Below are 18,434 nucleotides of genomic sequence, written 5' to 3'. Positions count from 1 at the left end.
ACGTGAATACAATGTTTATCAGTTAATCTGGGCGACAACGACCTACGGTCATCAGCAATGTTTCATGAATGGCGTGAGTCACATTATTGTGTACAGATGCGATGCACAACCTAACATGGAAAGGATTGTCACTAAGCTTCAGTGAACACATCCTTACCACAGGACGCGGAACTACAAGCAGCAGCCAAACGTCACCTGAATTTCAACCAGAGATTTCTCCAGCTGCAGTCAAATGCTCTCTCACTGTGCTCTGTCCCCAGCTGTTTCGAACGTTGCAGTCAGAGGGAGAAAGTTAGGGCAACCAAAGCCAGAGCTCCCTGGATGACTAAAGAGATAGTGAGTAAGATGAAACGGAAGAAAGGGACGTATGATAGATGTTAGGTTGATAACACAAGTGAGAACCAGATAGAATATAGAAAGTTCAGAGGGTAAGTGAGAAAGGAAATAATGTTTATAATGTATTTATATATTTCAGTGTGATATGGAACGCAGTGACCCCAAAATGTTCCAGTGACCCCAGAGTGATGGCAGAGAGCAGCCAGACATCCCAGAGTGCAGCCAGTCAGCCCAGAGTGAGCCCAGAGTGCAGCCGGGCATGCCAGAGTGATGCCAGAGCGGCGGCCTTTGTGTTTGGACCACCACCACAAAAAACAACACCACAGCAACAACTTGATTTATAATATATATAATCTATATATTTATAATGTATTTATATATTTCTATGTGTTATGGCACGGGGACAGCATGGACAAAACGGCGCCAAGCGCTGAGTCCACCTTGGACAAAATGGTGTTGAGCGCGGCCACCATCTTGTACAAAATGGCGGCCAACGCGGCCACCATCTTGGACAAAATGGGGGCCAACGCGGCCACCATCTTGGACAAAATGGCGGCCGGCGCGGCCACCATCTTGGACATTTTACCCGGGCCAGATCTGTTCTCATCCCATTGAAATTTGCCCTCCTTCAATTGAGTATTTTTACTTTAGATTGATCCATGTCAATTCCCATAGCTACTTTAAACCTTATGATATTATGGTCGCTGCTCACTAAATGCTCCCCCACTGACACTAGCTCCACTTGGCCCATGATTTCCCTGCAAAATTTGCTCCTCTATCTCCTTCCCACTGGTTGGTGGCTTATAGAATACACCCAGTAGTGTAATGGCAACTCTTTTATTTCTTAATCAAATAAATTCACTCTTTGACCCCTCCAGGACATCATCTCACTCCAGTACTGCAATATTCTCCTTAATCAATACTGCCACACCCCTCCATTCTTTCCTTCACTATCTTTCCTGAACACCTTGTACCCAGGAATATTCAGCACCCAATCCTGCTCTTTTTGAGCCAGGTCTCCGTTGCTGCGACAACATCGCATTCCCATGTGGCTATTTGCGACTGCCGCTCACCAAGCTTGTGTATCACGCTTTGTGCGTTTTCACACATGCACTGGAATGAGTATATCCTCTCAGAACTAGTATATCCTCTCGGTTCTCGTTTATCTTCTCAGTTCTAGTATTTCCTCTCAGTTCGAGTATATCCTCTCAGTTCTCGTGCATCCGCTCAGCTCAATTATATCCTCTCAGTTCTTATATATCCTCTCACTACTGGATATAGTAAAGGGAATTGAAACGGAGCAGATAGAAGTAAGTTTCGGGAACATCGAGGTAGTAGTGATCATAACATAATAAGATTTGAAATAATGATTAAGAAAGACGGCCACAAGCCTGTCGCCAGCATTTTATGCATGCATCTCACGACCAAAAAGACGCTGTTCAGCAATTTCCACTTCAATTTCTTGGGCAATTCACACTTTGGACACTAACAGCCTCTAATTTCGTGGTCAGGGTGTGATTTCTGCAATTTACACATTTTAAAATTCATTAAGACCCACTTCTGTTCCGTGACATGCAACTGGATATATTCACTTAACACATGTTAGAGTTAATTCATACATTGACTGCTCCTGTCCACACTTGTGTATTGCCTGCTGGATGCTTATTTATCACAGTGATGCGGTAATCTGTACACTGACATGCGGGCACGGACAATTTCATTTTCTGTGGGGTTGCGAATAGAACTGAAAACCGTGCAATCAGCAGTGAACATCCCCATTTATGACCTTAGGATGGAGGGAACGTAATTGATGAGGCTGTTTAAGATGTTTGGGCTTCGGACACTGCCGTGAGGAACTCCTGCAAAAATGTCCTGGGGCTAAGATGATTGGCCTCCAACAACCACGACCATCTTCCTTTGTGCGAGGTGTGACTCCAGCCACTGGAGAATTTTCTCCTGATTCCCATTGACTTCAATTTTTCTCGGGCTCCTTGGTACCACACTCGGTCAAATGCTGCCTTGATGTCAAGGGCAGTCACTCTCACCTCACCTCTGGAATTCAGCTCTTTTGTCCACGTTTGGATCAAGTCTGCAATGAGGTCTGGAGCCGTCTGGTCCTGGCGAAAACCAAACTGAGCATCGGTGAGCAGGTTGTTGATGAGCAAGTGCCGCTTGATAGCATTGTCGACGACACCTTCCGTCACTTTGCTGATGATTGAGAGAATTAATGTCCGACTCCCAAAATAAGCATTTAAAAATGCAAGTGGGCGCTTGGATTTGAACCAAAGACCTCTTGATCTACAGTCAAATGTTCTGCCACTGAGCTACACCCCCACTTCTGGTTAATATTCTTGCACACAAAGTTAACTGATCTCAACAACTGGCCGTCATCAATGTTGATTGGACCAACCGAAAAAGAAACTTCATCAGTTATTCTGGGAGTCAAATAATTACGGCAATCAGAAATGTTTCATGCATGGAGTGAGTCACACTGTTGTGTATAGATGCGATGCACAACCCAACATGGAAAGCCTTGTCACTGAGCTTCAGTGAACACATCCTTACCACAGAACGTGGAACGAGAAGCACCAGGAAAACGACAGCTGAATTTTCACCAGAGGATTCTCCAGCTGCAGTCAAATGCTCCCTCACTGTGCTCTGCCCCCAGCTCCTTAGATTTTTGCAGTCCACACAAGAAACACGGTGTTCAATGAGCAGTTTCAAATTATCATACTCTCAGTGCCATATATGGAAGTGCACAGAATATCCAATCATTGTAATAAATAAGCATCGAGCAGGCATTCGTCAAGTGCCGGCAGGAGGAGATAGTGTGTGAAGTGACTGTAACCTTTGATAACTCAATACATTCAGTCACAGGTTACGGAACAGAAGTGGGTCTTAACGAATGGAAAAGTGTGCAAAATGCAGAATTCACATCCAGACCATGATATAAGCGGCTGCGAGTGTCCAAAGTGTGAATCCTCTAGGAAATGAAAGTGGAAAATTCTGAAAAGTCTCTTTTCGTCCGTCAGATGCAAGCAGAAAGTGCTGGCGACAGGCTTGTGGTCGTCTTTCTCAATCACTATTTTAAACCTGAACACTTGTGCCTCGATATTCTCCTACATTTACTTTTCTTATCTGCACCGTTTCATTTCCCATTACTCGATCCAACAGTGAGTCCTCCCTTATCAGCCTGCCTCCCTTTGTCATTTCATCGCTCCTGCCTGCTCCATATGTCGCCCTCTCGCGCTCACTAACTCACACACTCACTCCCTCAATCCCTCCACCGTAAAAGATTGAGAAAGTATTAAGAAAGACAAAGACCAAATTAATTGATTGGAAGCACACTAATTTTGAGGGAATCAGACTGGAACTTGGGAAGGTGAACTCGGAAAATAAGTTGACAAAAATGTGGAACAGGAGTGGGAAATATTTGAAACGGTGATCAATAGAGTTCAAGAGAAATATATTCCTCCAAAAAACAATACAGTTGAAAAGCAAACAAGTTACGTTTAGCATGTATAGAGCCTTGGTTACACCACCCTTGTCGTACTGTGCACAGTTCCGGTCTCCATATCACACTTGGAGCACTGTGAGCAGTTCTAGTCTCCCAATTATAAAAAGAACACAGAGGAATTGGCGAAGTTGCAAAAAAGGATGATGCAAGAACTGAAAGATAAAACCTCTCAGTAAAGATTGAACAGGCTGCGGCTCTTTTCTCTGGAAAAGAGAAGGCTGATGGCTGACATGATGGAGGTCTGTGGATAACAAAAGGGTTTGATGGGGTCGACGTCATGAAAATATTTCCACTCGTAGGGGACTCCAATACTAGAGTTTATCAAAAGAAGATAGTCACCAATGAATACAATTGAGAATTCATGAGAAACATCTTTACCCAAAGAGTTGCAAGGATGTGGAACTCGCTGCCACAAGGAGTAGTTGAGGCAAATAATACAGATACATAAAATGGGAAACTAGATAATCACACGCGGGAGAAAGGAATGGGAGAGTGTGTGGATAGGGGTAAGTGAATAATGGAGGGAGAGAGGAGTCTTGTGTGAAGCATAAAGGCTGGCACAGACCCGTTGGGTCAAATGGCCTGTATCTGTGCGGCAAATTCATACATCAACAATCCGAAAGCTGTAGCGAAGGCAGAATGACTGTATGACTCCCCAAAAGATGCACTTAAAAAGGCCGCACTTGGATTTGTACCAAAGATCTCTAAAATCTGCACGTAAACGCTCCGCCACTGAACTACACTCACACGCAATGTAATGGAGTTCAGTAGCTGGCAGTCACCAATGTTGATATCACCAACATGAAAAGAAGCTTCATCAAGTTATTCTGTGAGACAAATAATTAAGGCAATCAGAAACGTTTCATGAATGGAGTGAGTCACACAATTGTGTACAGACGTGATGCACAACTCCACATGGAAAGCCTGGTCACTCAGCTTCACTGAACACATCCTTACCACAGAACGCAGAACGAGAAGCACCAGCCAAGCAACACCTGAAATTGAACCAGAGGCTTCTCCAGCTGCAGTTAACTGCTCTCTCACTGTGCTCTACCCCCAGCTCTTTAGAAACTTGCAATCAATAAATGCAATGCCAGGATCGATGTTTCGTTTTCCAAGATCATGCAATCAGTGCCACATATGTAAGTGTACAGAATATAATAAAGATGCATCCAGCAGGCATTAGGCAAGTGTGGCAGGAGGAGCTCGTGTGTGAAGCAACTGTAACCTGTTAGTTCGGAGGCAATGCGTGAACTGGTTCGAGGGAATGAGGTGGTTAATATGGTGCAAGATTCATTGGGGTAACATTTATGGAACAGTGATCAGTGTATCATAATGTTTAGAATAGCAATGGAAAAGGAGAAGGAGCAATCAAGAGACAAAATTCTTGATTGAAAGAGGGTCAATTTCAATGCGTTGAGAACGGATCCGGCCCGGGGAAATTGGAATCAAAACTATAATCAGTCAATGGGCGGCCTTTGAGGAGTTGATGGTTCGGGTACAGTCTGGGGACATTCCCACGACCGGGAAAGGTAGGGCAACGAAAGCCAGAGCTCCTTGGATGACGAAAGAGATAGAGAGTATGATGAAGCAGAGAAAGGGGGCGCCTGACAGATGTCAGGTTGTTAATCCAAGTGAGAACCAGGCTGAGTACGGAAAGTTTAGAGGTTTGATAAAGTCCCACATAAGAGGTTAGTGTGCAAAATTAAAGGACATGGGATTGGTGTAATATAATGGCATGGATTGAGAAATGGTTAACAGACTGGAAACAGGGAGTAGTAATAAATGGATCTTTTTCGGGGTGGCAGGTTGTGACTAGAGAGGTACCGCAGGGATCAGTGTTTGGGCCCCATTTATTCACTATATATATATATATATATGTATACATCAATGATTTGGATGAGAGAACCAAATGTAATATTTGCAACTTTTTTGACGACACAAAACTCGGTGGGACTTTATGTTGTGAGGAGGATTCAGACAAGATGAGTGAGTGGGAGATGCAGGTTAATGTGGATAAATGTGAAGTTATCCACTTCGTAAGGAAAATCAGAAAGGCAGACAATTATTTAAATGGTGATAGATTGGGAAAAGTTTGTATACAAAGGAACCTGGGTGGCCTTGTACACCAGTCACTGAAAGCAAACATGGAGGTGCAGCAAGCAGTTAGGAAGGCAAATGGTAATTTGGCCTTACTTGAAAGAGGATTTGACTCCAGGAGCAAGGATATCTTCCTGCATTTATACAGAGCCTTGTTGAGACCACATCTGGACTATTGTGTGCAGTTTTGGTCTCCTTACCTAAGAAAGGATATACTTGCAATGGAGGGGGTGCAGCGAAGGTTCACCAGACTGATTCCTGGAATGGCAGGACTGTTTTATGAGGAGAGATTAGATCGGCTCCTCCTGTATTCGCTTTAGTTTTGAAGAATGAGATGGGATCTCATTGAAACATACAAAATTCTGACAGGGCTAGACAAACTGCATACATGGAGGACGTTTCCCATGGCTGGGGTGGCCAGAACGAGGGGTCACAATCTCAGGATACGTGGTAGGACATTTATGACTGAGATGAGAACACATTTCTTCACTCAGAGGGTGGTGAAGCTGTGGAATTCTCCACCACAGAAGGCTGTGGAGTCCAAATCACTGATTATATTTAACAAGGAGCTAGATGGATTTCTCGATACAAAAGGCATCAAGCGGTATGGGGAGAGATCGAGAATATGGTATTGAGATGGAGGATCAGCCATTATTTCGATGTTTCTATGAAGTGACAATGGAAATAAGAGGGGCAAAGAGAGAGATTGAGAATAAACTGGTAACTAATATAAAATGGAATCCAAAAGTCTTTGAAAGGCATATAAATAGTAGACGAGTGGTCAGAGGACGGATGGGGCCGATTCGGGACCAAAAAGGAGATCTACACATGGAGGCAGAGGTACTAAATGAGTAATTTCCATTTGTCTTTATCAAGGAAGAAGATGCTGCCCAAGTCACAGTAAAAAAGGAGGAAGTAGAAAGGCTGGCAATTTCAATACAACAGATAAAAGATAATTGATAAACGAATCAAACTTAGAAAGGATAAGAGCCCCGATCAGGATCGATTGTCCTCGCGCACATTTAATGAAGTTAGAGAAGAGGCAGCAGAGGTACTATTACATATCTGTAAACATTCATTAAAAAAGGGAATAGTGCCAGAGGATAGGCGGACGGCTAATGTTATTCGAAAATAAGAAGGGGAGATACAACAAACCCAGGGAACTACAAACCAGTTAGCTTAAAGTGTTAGTAAAGATAATGGAATCATCATTCAATGATGTAATCGAAAAATATCCAGAAAACTAAAATATAAGAAAGAATAATCAGCATGAATTTCAGAAGGAAAATTGACGCTTGACCGAACTTATTGATACATTTGAAGAAGTAACAGAAAGAGTAGGGTAATGTAGTAGATGTAATATATTTGGATTTTAAAAAGGCCTTTGCTGAGCTACCTCAATGTCGACTCATGACTAAGGTCAGAGGCTGTGGAGTCAGATGACAGGTAGCAGAATGGAGAGCAAGCTGGCTGCAAAACAGAAAAGAGAGAGTAGGGGTTAAGGGTTGTTACTCAGACTGGCAAAAATGAAAAGTTGTGTTCCAAAAGGATCGCTGCTGGGACTGCGAAAGAATGCAATTGAAAAGCAGAGAAGTTATTTTAGATTGGTAAATAACCTTGGTTAGACTACACTTGGAGTAATGCGAACAGTTCTTATTCTCGAGATTCAAGCAGAAAAGCGAGGAATTCGCAAAGGAACAAAAAAGATTCCCACAGATCATAGTAGAAATTGAGGATAGACTTACCAATAATACTAAACAGGTTGGAGCTGTTTTCACTCGAAAAGAGAATGCTGAGTGGTTGCCTGAGAGAGATCTTTAAGATTATGAAAGGGTTTGATAGGGTTGACGTGGATAAAATATTTCCAATTGTGGGTGCGTCCAAAACTAGAGGTCATAAATATAAGATAGTCACTCATAAATCCAATAGGGAATTGAGGCTAAATTTATTTATCCAAAGCTTGGTAAGAATGTAGAACTCTCTACCAAAAGGGATAGTTGAAGCAAATGGCATAGATACATTAAAGGGGAAGCGAGATATGCAGATGAAGGAGAAAGGAATGGAAGGGAAGGGTGAGAGAGTGAGATAAAATAGGGAGGGAGGAGGCTCGTGCTTAGCAACCGAGAACGTCAAATCGAGATGAGTCGCTTCTTTATGTGCTGTGGATTCAATGCAACACGATGCAAACAACAATTCTGCTGCTGCAGGGAAGGCAGACTGAACCTTTGATTCCCAAAATTAGCATTTAAAAATGTAAGGGCGTGGTTGGATTCGAACCAAAGCCCTCAAAATCTGCAATCAAATGCTCTACCACTGAGCTACACCCCCACCACTATCGAGCACTGTTGCACACACAAGGACCTACCGAAAAAGAATACTTTATCAGTTATTCTGGGAGTCAAATAATTACGGCAATCAGAAATGTTTCATGAATGGAGTGAGTCACACTATTGTGTACGGATGCGATGCACAAACAAAGATATTCTCCTACTTTAACTTCTCTTATCTGCTCCGTTTCATTTCCCATTACTGGATCCAGCAGTGATTCCTCTCTCGTCTGCTTGCCTCACTTTTGTCATTTCATCGCGCCTGCCTGCTCTATATGTCGCCCTCTCGAAGTCACTCACTCACACGATCACTCACTCACACACTCATTCCTTCAATCCTTCCACCGTAAAAGATTGAGAAAGTATGAAGAAAGACAAAGCCCAAATTAATAGATTGGAAACACACTAAATTTGAGGGGACTAGAATGGAACTCGGGAAGGTGAACTCGGAAAATTAATTGAAAACATGTCGAACAGGAGTGGGAATTATTTGAAACGGTGATCATTAGTGTTCAAGAGAAATATATTCCTCTAAAAAACAAGAACAAACAAGCCAATAATGGAACACCATGAATGAATAAAGAGATGAGGGTAAAATTAAAACTAAACAAAGGCATATTCTAAGTACATGGACACTAAAGGAAAGGATGACAAAGGGGAAAACGAAGAGGTTGGGAACGATGTCTAAAAAACAATCAGGAAAGCAGAAAGGAACTACAAAATTAAATTACCAAGAAATATAATAAGAAATAGTGAATTATTCTATAGACTCATCAATAACAAAAAAAAATAAGGATAGGGATGGGGCCAACAGGGGATAGACGAGCTAAAGTCACAGTTAATGACAATGAAACGGCAGGGATATTGAATTATTACTTTGCCACAGTATTTACCAGGGAGGAGAACAATGTGGGCAGGACATAGAACCATAGAACCATAGAAAAGATACAGCACAGATAGTGTCCATTCGTCCCATCGAGTCCGCACCATCTCTAAGAACAACCAGATGACCGTACGAATCCCACCTTCCAGCACCCAGTCTGTAGTCCTGCAGCTTACAGCACATTAGGTGCAGGTCCAGGTGCTTTTTAGAAGAGTTGGCGGGCCCTGCCTCGACCACGAATTCGGGCAGCGAATTCCATACACGCATCACCTTCGGGGTAAAAAATTGTTTTCTCATGTCCCCTCCAATCCGTCCGCCAATCAGCTTAAATCTATACCTTCTAGTTCTTGAACTCTCCGCTAGGGGAAACAGGTACTTCCTGTCTACTCTGTCGAGGTTCCTCAAAATGTTGTGCACCTTAATCAAGTCTCCCCTCAGCCTCCTCTGCTCCAAGGAAAACAACCCCAGCCCATCCAATCTCTCCTGGTAGCTGCAATTTTCAAGCCCTGGCAACATTCTTGTAAATCTTCTCTGCACTCTCTACAGACAATTACATCATTCCTGTAATGTGGTGAGCAGAACTGTGCACAATACTCCAACTGTGACCTTACCAGAGTTTTATACAGTTCCATCATTGCATCCCTGCTTTTGCATTCTATACCTCGGCTAATAGGAGAGCATTCCGTATGCCTTCTTGACAATCTTATCGACCCGTACTGCCACCTTGAGGGGCCTGTGCCCATGCACTCCAAGGTCTCTCACTTCCTCTCCCGCTCTCAATCTATTCCCGTTTACTGCGTATTCCCTTTTACTGTTTGCCCTCTCTCAGTGCATTAACTCACACTCCACCGGGTTGAACTCTATTTTCCACTTTTGCACCCACTCCACCAACCCATTGATATCTTCTTGGAATCTACAGCTATCCTCTTCACTGTCAAATGCACAGCCACTTTTTGTGTCGTCTGGCAAATTTGCAAATGATTCCCCCTATATTTAAGTGCAAATCATTAATATATACCACAAACAGCAATGGACCCAACACTGAGCCCTGTGGCACACCACTGGAAACGGATTTCCATTCACTAAGACATTAGAAGAAGAGATAAGAAAAGGTATAAAGACTGTTTAGAAAGAAAGGGCGAGATAATTAATAAACTAATCAAACTTAGAGTGAATAATACCCCCTGTCCGGATGGATTGCATGTTAAAAGGAGTTAGGGAAGAGATAGAAGAGGCACTATTGCATTCATATAAAAATTATTAGAATATGAATATTGCCAGAGGACTGGTGGACAGGTAACGTGAGTCCTAAAATAGAAAGGGAAGATGCAACGAGTCCAGGGAATAACGGATCAGGTAGCTTAACGACAGTGATGGGAAAGATAATGGAATCTTTACTCAATGAGGTAAAAGAACACAATCTACATAACAAAAATATAACTAAGAGCAGTCAGCACGGATATCACAAACGAAACGCATGCATGATCAACTTTACTGAATTATATGAAGTAGTAACAGAAAAAGTAGACAAGGGTAATGTAGTAGATGTAATTTCTTGGAATTTTCAAAATACCTTCGATCAGTTATCGCATTGTCGACTCATGACTAAGGTCAGAGAGTGTGGAGTTCGGGGACAGCTGGCAGAATGGGTAGTAAGCTGGCTGCAAAACAGAAAATAAGAGAGTTGGGGTTAAGCGTGGCTACACAGGTTGGCAAACGTGTGAAGTGGTATTGCACAGTGATCTGTGCTGGAAGCACTGTTATTCACCATTTATGTCAACGATTTGGACTCAGGAATCGGAAGTACAATTTCAAAATTTGCGCACAGCACGATATTGGGGAGGAGAGTAAATGCAAAGGGAGAATGGGTTAAAGTGCAAAAAAACATTTATAAACTTGCAGAATGGGCCTGTAATTGGCAAATGAATTTCAATCTAGTTAAGTGTGAGATGTTGCATTTTGGTTGAAAGACGAAGGGGACCACATATTACTGGGATAACAGGAGTCGAAATGGGACAGAGCAGCAAATGGATCTCGGACTACAGATAAACAAATCGCTGAAAGTAGTCACGCCATAAAAAATGCAAAACAAACACTGGGGTTCATTTCTTGGGTGAAAGAATTGAAAAGCAAAGAAGTTATGTTAAGAAAATATAGAACCTTGGTAAGACCACACTTGGAGCACTGTGCACAGTTCTGGTTTCCATCTCACACTTGGTGTGCTGCGAACAGTTCAGCTCTCCCGATTATAAAAAGGATATAGAGGAATTGGCGAAGGTGCAAAAAAATTCAGCAGGATGATGCCAAAGCTGAAAAATAATACCTATCAGTAAAGATTGAACAGGCTGGGGCTCTATTCTCTGGAAAACAGAAGGCTGATGGTTAACATGGTAGTGGTATTAGCATAATAAATAGCTTTGATCGGGTGGATGAATTATGGGAACAACACCACCTGCACGTTCCCCTCCAAGTCACACACCATCCCAACTTGGAAATATATCGCCGTTCCTTCATCGTCGCTGGGTCAAAATTCTGGAACTCTCCACCTAACAGCACTATGGGCGAACCTTCACGACGTGTAGTGCAGCGTTTCAAGAAGGCGGCTTACCATCACCATCTCAAGGGCAATTAGCGATGGGCAATAAATGCTGACCTTGCCAAGGACACCCACAGTCCACGAAAGAATAAAAAAAAGACGTGGAGAAAATGTTTCCACTCGTAGCAGATTCCAAAACTAGAGGTTATCAATATTAGATAGTCACTCATAAATCCAATAGGGAATTCATGAGAAACTTCTTTACCAAAGAGTTACAAGAATGTAGAACTCGCTACTCTAAGTAGTAGTTGAGACAAATAACATCGATACATTAAATGGGAAACTCGATAAGCACACGGGGGAGAAAGGAATGGAAGACTGTGCAGTTTGGGTTAAGTGAATTAGGGAGCGAGGAGACTTGTGTGGAGCATGAAGTCTGGCACAGATCAGTTGGGTCAAACAGTCTGTATCTGTGCTGTAAACTCAATGTAAACAACAACCCTGCTTCTGCAAGGAAGGCATACTCACTGTATTACTCCCAACAGGATGCAGTTAAAAAGTAAAATGGTGGATGCTCGTGTGGAGCAACAAGGACGGCATGAGCCAAACGAGACTAGTCGGCCTGTTTCCCTGCTGTAAATTCGATGTAAACATCAATCCTGCTGCTACAGAGAAGGCAGACTGACGGTTTCAGTCCCAAGATAAGAACTTAAAAGGGAACGTCTGGATTTGAACCAAAGAACTCTTAAGCTGCAGTTAAATGCTGTACCACTGAGGTACACCCACACATCTGTGCCGATTTCTTGCACATTCAAGGTAACGGAGCTCAGTACCTGGCAGTCACCAGTGTTGCCATAACCAACCTGAACAAAAGCTTCATCAGTAATTCGGGTCGACATTGCGGAAGTATTGGCCCGAGTCTTTCAAACATTCATAGATACGGGGTTGGAGCCAGAGGCCTGGAGAATTGCAAATGTTAAACCCTTGTTCAAAAAATGGTGCAAGGATAAACCCAGCAACTGGAGGTAACAGAGAGGGAAGATGAGGGCAATACAGATGATGTGATGTATCCTTACCACAGAACGTGGATCAAGAAGCACCAGGCAAACGACACCTGAATTTCTGCTGCTCTCTCACTGTGCTCTGCCCCCAGCTATTTCGATATTTGCAGTCATCACAAGAAACACCAGGATCAATGTGCAGTTCACAAGGTCATGCTATCAGTGCCACATATGTAAGTGGACAGAGTATCGCATCAATGTAATAAATAAGCACCCAGCAGGCATTAGGCAAGTGCGGACAGGAGGAGTGAGTGTGTGAAGTGATTTTAACATGTGTTCAGTCAATATATTCAGTTGCAGGTTGCGGTACAGAATTGGGTCTTAACGAATGGAAAAGTGTGTAAATTGCAGAATACACATCCTGGCCATGAAATAAGAGGGTGTGAGTGTCCAAAGTGTGAATTATCGAGCAAATGAAAGTGGAAAATGCTAATAAATCTATTTTTGTCCATCAGATAGAGGGATAAATTGGGGCCGACAGGCGTGTGGCCGTCTTTCTCAATCATTATTTTAAATCTTATTATGTTATGATCACTATTGCCTCGATGTTCTCCGACAGCTGACATTTCTGATCTGCTCCGTTTCACTTCCCGTCAGCAGGTCCAGCTGCGATTCATCTCTTGTCTGCCTTTCTGAGAAGCGTCTTTATGGCCGTCAGATGCAAGCAGAGAGTGCTGGAGACAATCTTGTGGCCGTTTTTCTCAATCATTATTTTAATCCTCACTATATTATGATTGCTATTGCCGAGATGTTCCACTGAACTTACTTTGCTTATCTGATCCGTTTCATTTCTCATGATTTGTTCCAGCAGTCAGAGGATATACTGGACTGAGAGGTTATACCAGAACTGAGTGGATATACCCGAAAAATGTTTTATTCGTTCATGGGATGTGAGTGTCACTGGCGAGGCCGGCATTTATTGCCCATCCCTAATTTCCCTTGCGAAGGTGGTGGTGAGCCGCCTTCTTGAACCGCTGCAGTCGCTGTGGTGAAGGTTCTCCCACAGTGCTGTTGGGAAGGGAGTTCCAGGATTTAGACCGAGCGACGATGAAGGAACGGCAATATATTTCCAAGTCGGGATGGTGTGTGACTTGGAGGGGAACGTGCAGGTGGTGCTGTTCCCATGTACCTGCTGCTCTTGTCCTTCGAGGTCGCAGAGGTCGCGGGTTTGGGAGGTGCTGTCGAAGAAGCCTTGGCGAGTTGCTGCAGTGCATCCTGTGGATGGTACACACTGCAGCCACAGTGCGCCGGTGGTGAACGGAGTGAATGTTTAGGGTGGTGGGTGGGGTGCTAATCAAGCTGGCTGCTTTGTCCAGAATGGTGTCGAGCTTCTTGAGTGTTGTTGGAGCTGCACTAATATCGGGCCAGTGTGGAGAGTCGAGTCCTCACCATCTGGACACAGGAGCGCCCATAAAAGCCCAGAACCTCCCCACCCGTCCCTGCACAAAAGAGTCCAGCAACGACACATGGACCCACTGTAGAGTGACCCAATGGGTGGAATCAAATGCTGGCGTTCATGCTGAACCCCATGAAAGGGCCTTATTACACAAGCCAGTCAAGCATGGCGAAGACGTGGCAGTAGTGGTGACAATAATAATATTTAATGTGAGTTTAACAAAAAGCAAATATAAATAAAAAACCATGACCGACCGTCAAACAACATTCTGCAACCCCTTTGTGCACACAAAATCTTCGCCTTACGCTCTCGACTACTCCTACGTGATGCCTCCCCTTTGGCTGCAGCAGAGGTAGTGTCAGGTTGCTCTTGTTCATGCCCTGACCGATTTGATGCTTTGGGCTTAAGCCCTCTCGATTTCGGTGACCGTTAGGAGCCCCCAATAGACTGCTCCAGCTGCACCTGTGCAGGGGCAGACTCGGCCAGCTGGGGAGGAGGCAGCATTGTGGTATTGGTTGAGACGGTCTGGGGGGCAATGGTTGAGACGTGGGAGCGCTTTGACTGGCGTCCCCACTTCCACGTCCCGTTTCGCAATCATCCCTCCCCTGGGTCAAGCCCACACCACTCCTACCACCCTGCTGGACATCAGTTTGGAGGACATGTATGAAGCCTTTTCAGGCCAGTGCGAGAGTATCAGCCTGCCTATTTAAGGCGACAATCTTGTTCACCCTGAGTCTGAACGGCCATTGTCAGGGCCTGAATGGCATCATTTGTGAGCCGTGCTTGAAGCTCAACGGAGGCTGGACTTCTCTCCATCGCAGACATTGCCGCACTTGCCCGCAACACTATCTCAGAGATGCCCTCAAGTCCCGATGACGCTATCGCAGAGATGCCCTCACGTCCTTATGACACAATCTCAGAGATACCCTCCCGTACCTGATCCACAATTTCACTCATGCAGGAGTTGGACTTCTCCATTCTCTGTCTTATTGTGTTGTAATATGAAATATTTTTTCATTGGAAATAATATTCTGGACCGCTTACTCTTTCAACGATGAAATATCACTGCAAAACGTCCTCCACCCTGGGCAGTAGGAGTCAATGTAGCTTGGCTTAATTTGTTTGTTAACTGGACTGTAACTAATGCTTGTGCCTCAATTGAGGTTTCCCTCTGGTATAAATAAGACTCTTTTGAAAACAGAAGAACTACCAGTCTATAACGGCAACAAACAAAGTAACTTCTCTCCGAAAATGGGACTGCCAGTGATCAGAGAGGTTGAAAAAAACTACTACCCTATCCTTGCAGTGATAGGTGTTCCCGGTAAGCCTGTTCTAATCAGGTCTTATTAATTTTTAACAGTCTTTATCTGTAGCACTGCTGCTGCCGTCGGTGTGATAACATCACATGTCTACTTTGATGGGTTTCATTTGCAGCATATGGAAACATGGTCTTTATTAAGAGATGATGTGGAGATGCCGGTGATGGACTGGGGTTGACAATTGTAAACAATTTTACAACACCAAGTTATAGTCCAGCAATTTTATTTGAAATTCACAAGCTTTGTAAAATTGTTTATATAATTTATTAAGAGAGGCATAGAGTAAAAAAGCAAGAAGGCTGTGTTAAAGCGTTAAAAATGCTGGTTTAGAGCTCATCTGGAGTATTTTGTACAATTCTGGGCACCACACTATAGGAAAATGTCAAGGCCTTACAGAGGCTGCAGAGGAGATTTACTAGAATGGTACCAGAGATGAGGATCAAAAGTCATGTAGAGACTGGTGAAACTGGTTTGTTCTCCTCAGAGCAGAGAAGGTTAAGGGGAGATTTAATTGAGGTGTTCAAAATCATGAAGGTTTTGATAGAGTGAATAAGGAGAAAGTGTTTCCATTGGCAGGAGGTTCGGTAACCAGAGGACACAGATTTCAGATAATTGGCAAAAGAACCAGAGGGGACATGAGGAATCATTCTGTTCCGCAGCGAGTTGTGATGATCTGGAATCCACTGCCTGAAAGGGCGGTGGAAACAGATTCAATAATAACTTTCAAAAGGGGAATTGGAGAAATACTTGAAGGGAAAAAAAAATGCACGGCGACAGGGGTCGGGCGGCGAAGGCGGGTTACGGGGGGGAATGGGAGAGGCTGGATTGTTCCTGCTTACAGCCAACGCGGACTCGATGGGCCGAATGGCCTCCCTCCGTACCGTAACCTTTCTGTGATTCCATAAACATAAAGGGATTTATCTTTTAAGAAATCCTAAACTTAAAGCGAGAGAGAGAGAGAGTTTCGAGTGACCAAAAAATAAGCAATACATTTTCAGTTATTAATTGCCCTTTCTATTATTTACAGCTAATTTGATGACGATTGTGGTTCTGTTCCGTGGAAACTGTGGCCTTTCCAAATGCATTACCCGTTACCTGTTGGGCATGGCGGTGGCTGATCTACTTGTACTGATATTTGGAGTGGTCATGTCTGAAATTATGGACTCTTATTTCCCATTTTCATTCCTGAACTACACTCCTATTTGCAGCGTCAATATTGCCCTACTTTTCATGTCCATCGATTGGTCTGTCTGGTTAACTGTCGCTTTCACATTTGACCGATTCGTGGCCATCTGTCACCAAACTTTCTCCAAAAAATATTGCACAGAGAAAACTGCGGCTGTGGTTATAACAGTTGTGTGTTCCTTTAGTGTTATAGAAAACGCTCCATTCAACTTTATATTCGAACCTCGTGAGATAATTAACGATGTTCCATGGTACTGCTGTATAAAACCAAGCTTCTACACCTTAACCATATGGATAGCATTCACGTGTTTTGAAATTATTCTTACCCCATTTCTCCCATTTCTCTTGATTTTACTGCTCAATGTTCAAACCATCAGGCACATTGTGCAGGCCAATAGAGTGAGGAGGGGACTCCGTGGAAAAAATAACAGTGAGGATCAGCATGATCCAGAGGTGGAAAATCGAAGGAAGTCCATCGTTTTGCTGCTGACCATATCTGCTAGTTTCATGATCTTATGGGCGGTAATATTCGTCATGTTCATATTTGTAAATTTTACAGACGCTCAACTTACCGAAACAAATTACAATGCTCCTTTCACTATCATGGAGCAGACCGGCTATATGCTCAGGTATTTGAGTTCATGCACAAACACGTTTATTTATGCAGTGTCCCAGAGTAAGTTCCGAGAGCAATTGAAGAATCTTATTACGAGTCCCGTGACCATCATTATTAATTTATTCAAATCCGTTAAGTAACCGCACAGGACTTAAACGTAATTCCATCTATGGGAACCTCGCAGAGGTTGTCCACTTGACATGTGCACGGAATCTCCGATGGGAGCGGCCATCTGGTCCTCATTTCAGACATCATACTGTTTGAGATCAAAGGTACTTGGGGTAATATTAACTTGGCCGATGATCTCAGCCAGGCGGTCTCGGATTGGAACAAACACATGGCGATTATTTAGTATCGAAACAAATCAATTATGCAAATTTAGCTGCTGCTTTTGACCGGTCTAAACCGGGCACTGGTTTCCAGAACATATCCCTCAAAGCCCTCCCTCCCCCTCCCCATCAGAAACACACATCTGCTGAAACTGCCAGCTGGACTCTTCAACGTGTTAACATTGTGGATTATCCAATGGGTCTTCCGGCCTGATCTGCCATTTTACTTCCAATTTGCAAATTTCCGAATTGTAAAGTGAAATTTAAATCGAATAATTTTTGATTGAATAAACTTGATTCTCACCTCCGTGGTTGTGGACAATGCAATTGGGTCGCTGCCTGTCTGTCCTTTACCAAGGCAGAGAGAGCGCCTCATTCAGGTGTTCTGGAGACGTCAATTCGTCACACCTGGAATCATGTCTGTTGCTGGATTCCGACTGTCCACTTATCATGGGAGCAATGTCTGATGTTTGTTCATCCACCTGTCCAACTCAGGCTAGAATGTTGAGATAGTTTCTGCATCGACCACTAACCCTACAAGTGAATTCCACGACCTCACGATTATTTGTTCAGGATTTGTGCAGGGACGGTCATGCCTAACAAATCTGAGTGAATTCTTTGAGGAAGTGACAAGGAGGATTGATGAGGGTAGTGCAGTGTATGTTATCTACATGGATTTTAGTAAGGCATTTGACAAGGTCCCACGTGGCAGACTGGTCGGAAAAGTAAAATCCCATGGGATACTCGGAAATGTGGCGAATTGGATCCAAAATTGGCTCAGTCACAGTGAACAAAGGGTAAAAGTCGATGGATGTCTTTGCAAATGGAA

At 43.5% G+C, this 18,434-nt stretch overlaps 1 protein-coding gene and 1 non-coding gene across 2 annotated transcripts; one reads left to right on the top strand and one right to left on the bottom strand.

Annotated features, from left to right (window-relative positions):
* Positions 1–2,598: 2,598 nt before the first annotated feature.
* trnay-gua (transfer RNA tyrosine (anticodon GUA)) lies at positions 2,599–2,670 on the bottom strand. The gene has a single exon. It is a non-coding gene; the product is annotated as a tRNA-Tyr (tRNA).
* Positions 2,671–16,510: 13,840 nt separating this feature from the next.
* LOC137320057 (probable G-protein coupled receptor 139) lies at positions 16,511–17,416 on the top strand. Its single transcript, XM_067981860.1, has one exon. It carries the CDS (start codon positions 16,511–16,513, stop codon positions 17,414–17,416), a length of 906 nt encoding a protein of 301 aa, XP_067837961.1.
* Positions 17,417–18,434: the final 1,018 nt, after the last annotated feature.

This window comes from Heptranchias perlo, unplaced genomic scaffold (assembly GCF_035084215.1).
Source record: "Heptranchias perlo isolate sHepPer1 unplaced genomic scaffold, sHepPer1.hap1 HAP1_SCAFFOLD_97, whole genome shotgun sequence".
Lineage (NCBI taxonomy): Eukaryota > Metazoa > Chordata > Chondrichthyes > Hexanchiformes > Hexanchidae > Heptranchias > Heptranchias perlo.
The sequence above is the reverse complement of the archived record's forward strand: the minus strand, read 5'-3'. Positions and strand labels throughout refer to the sequence as shown.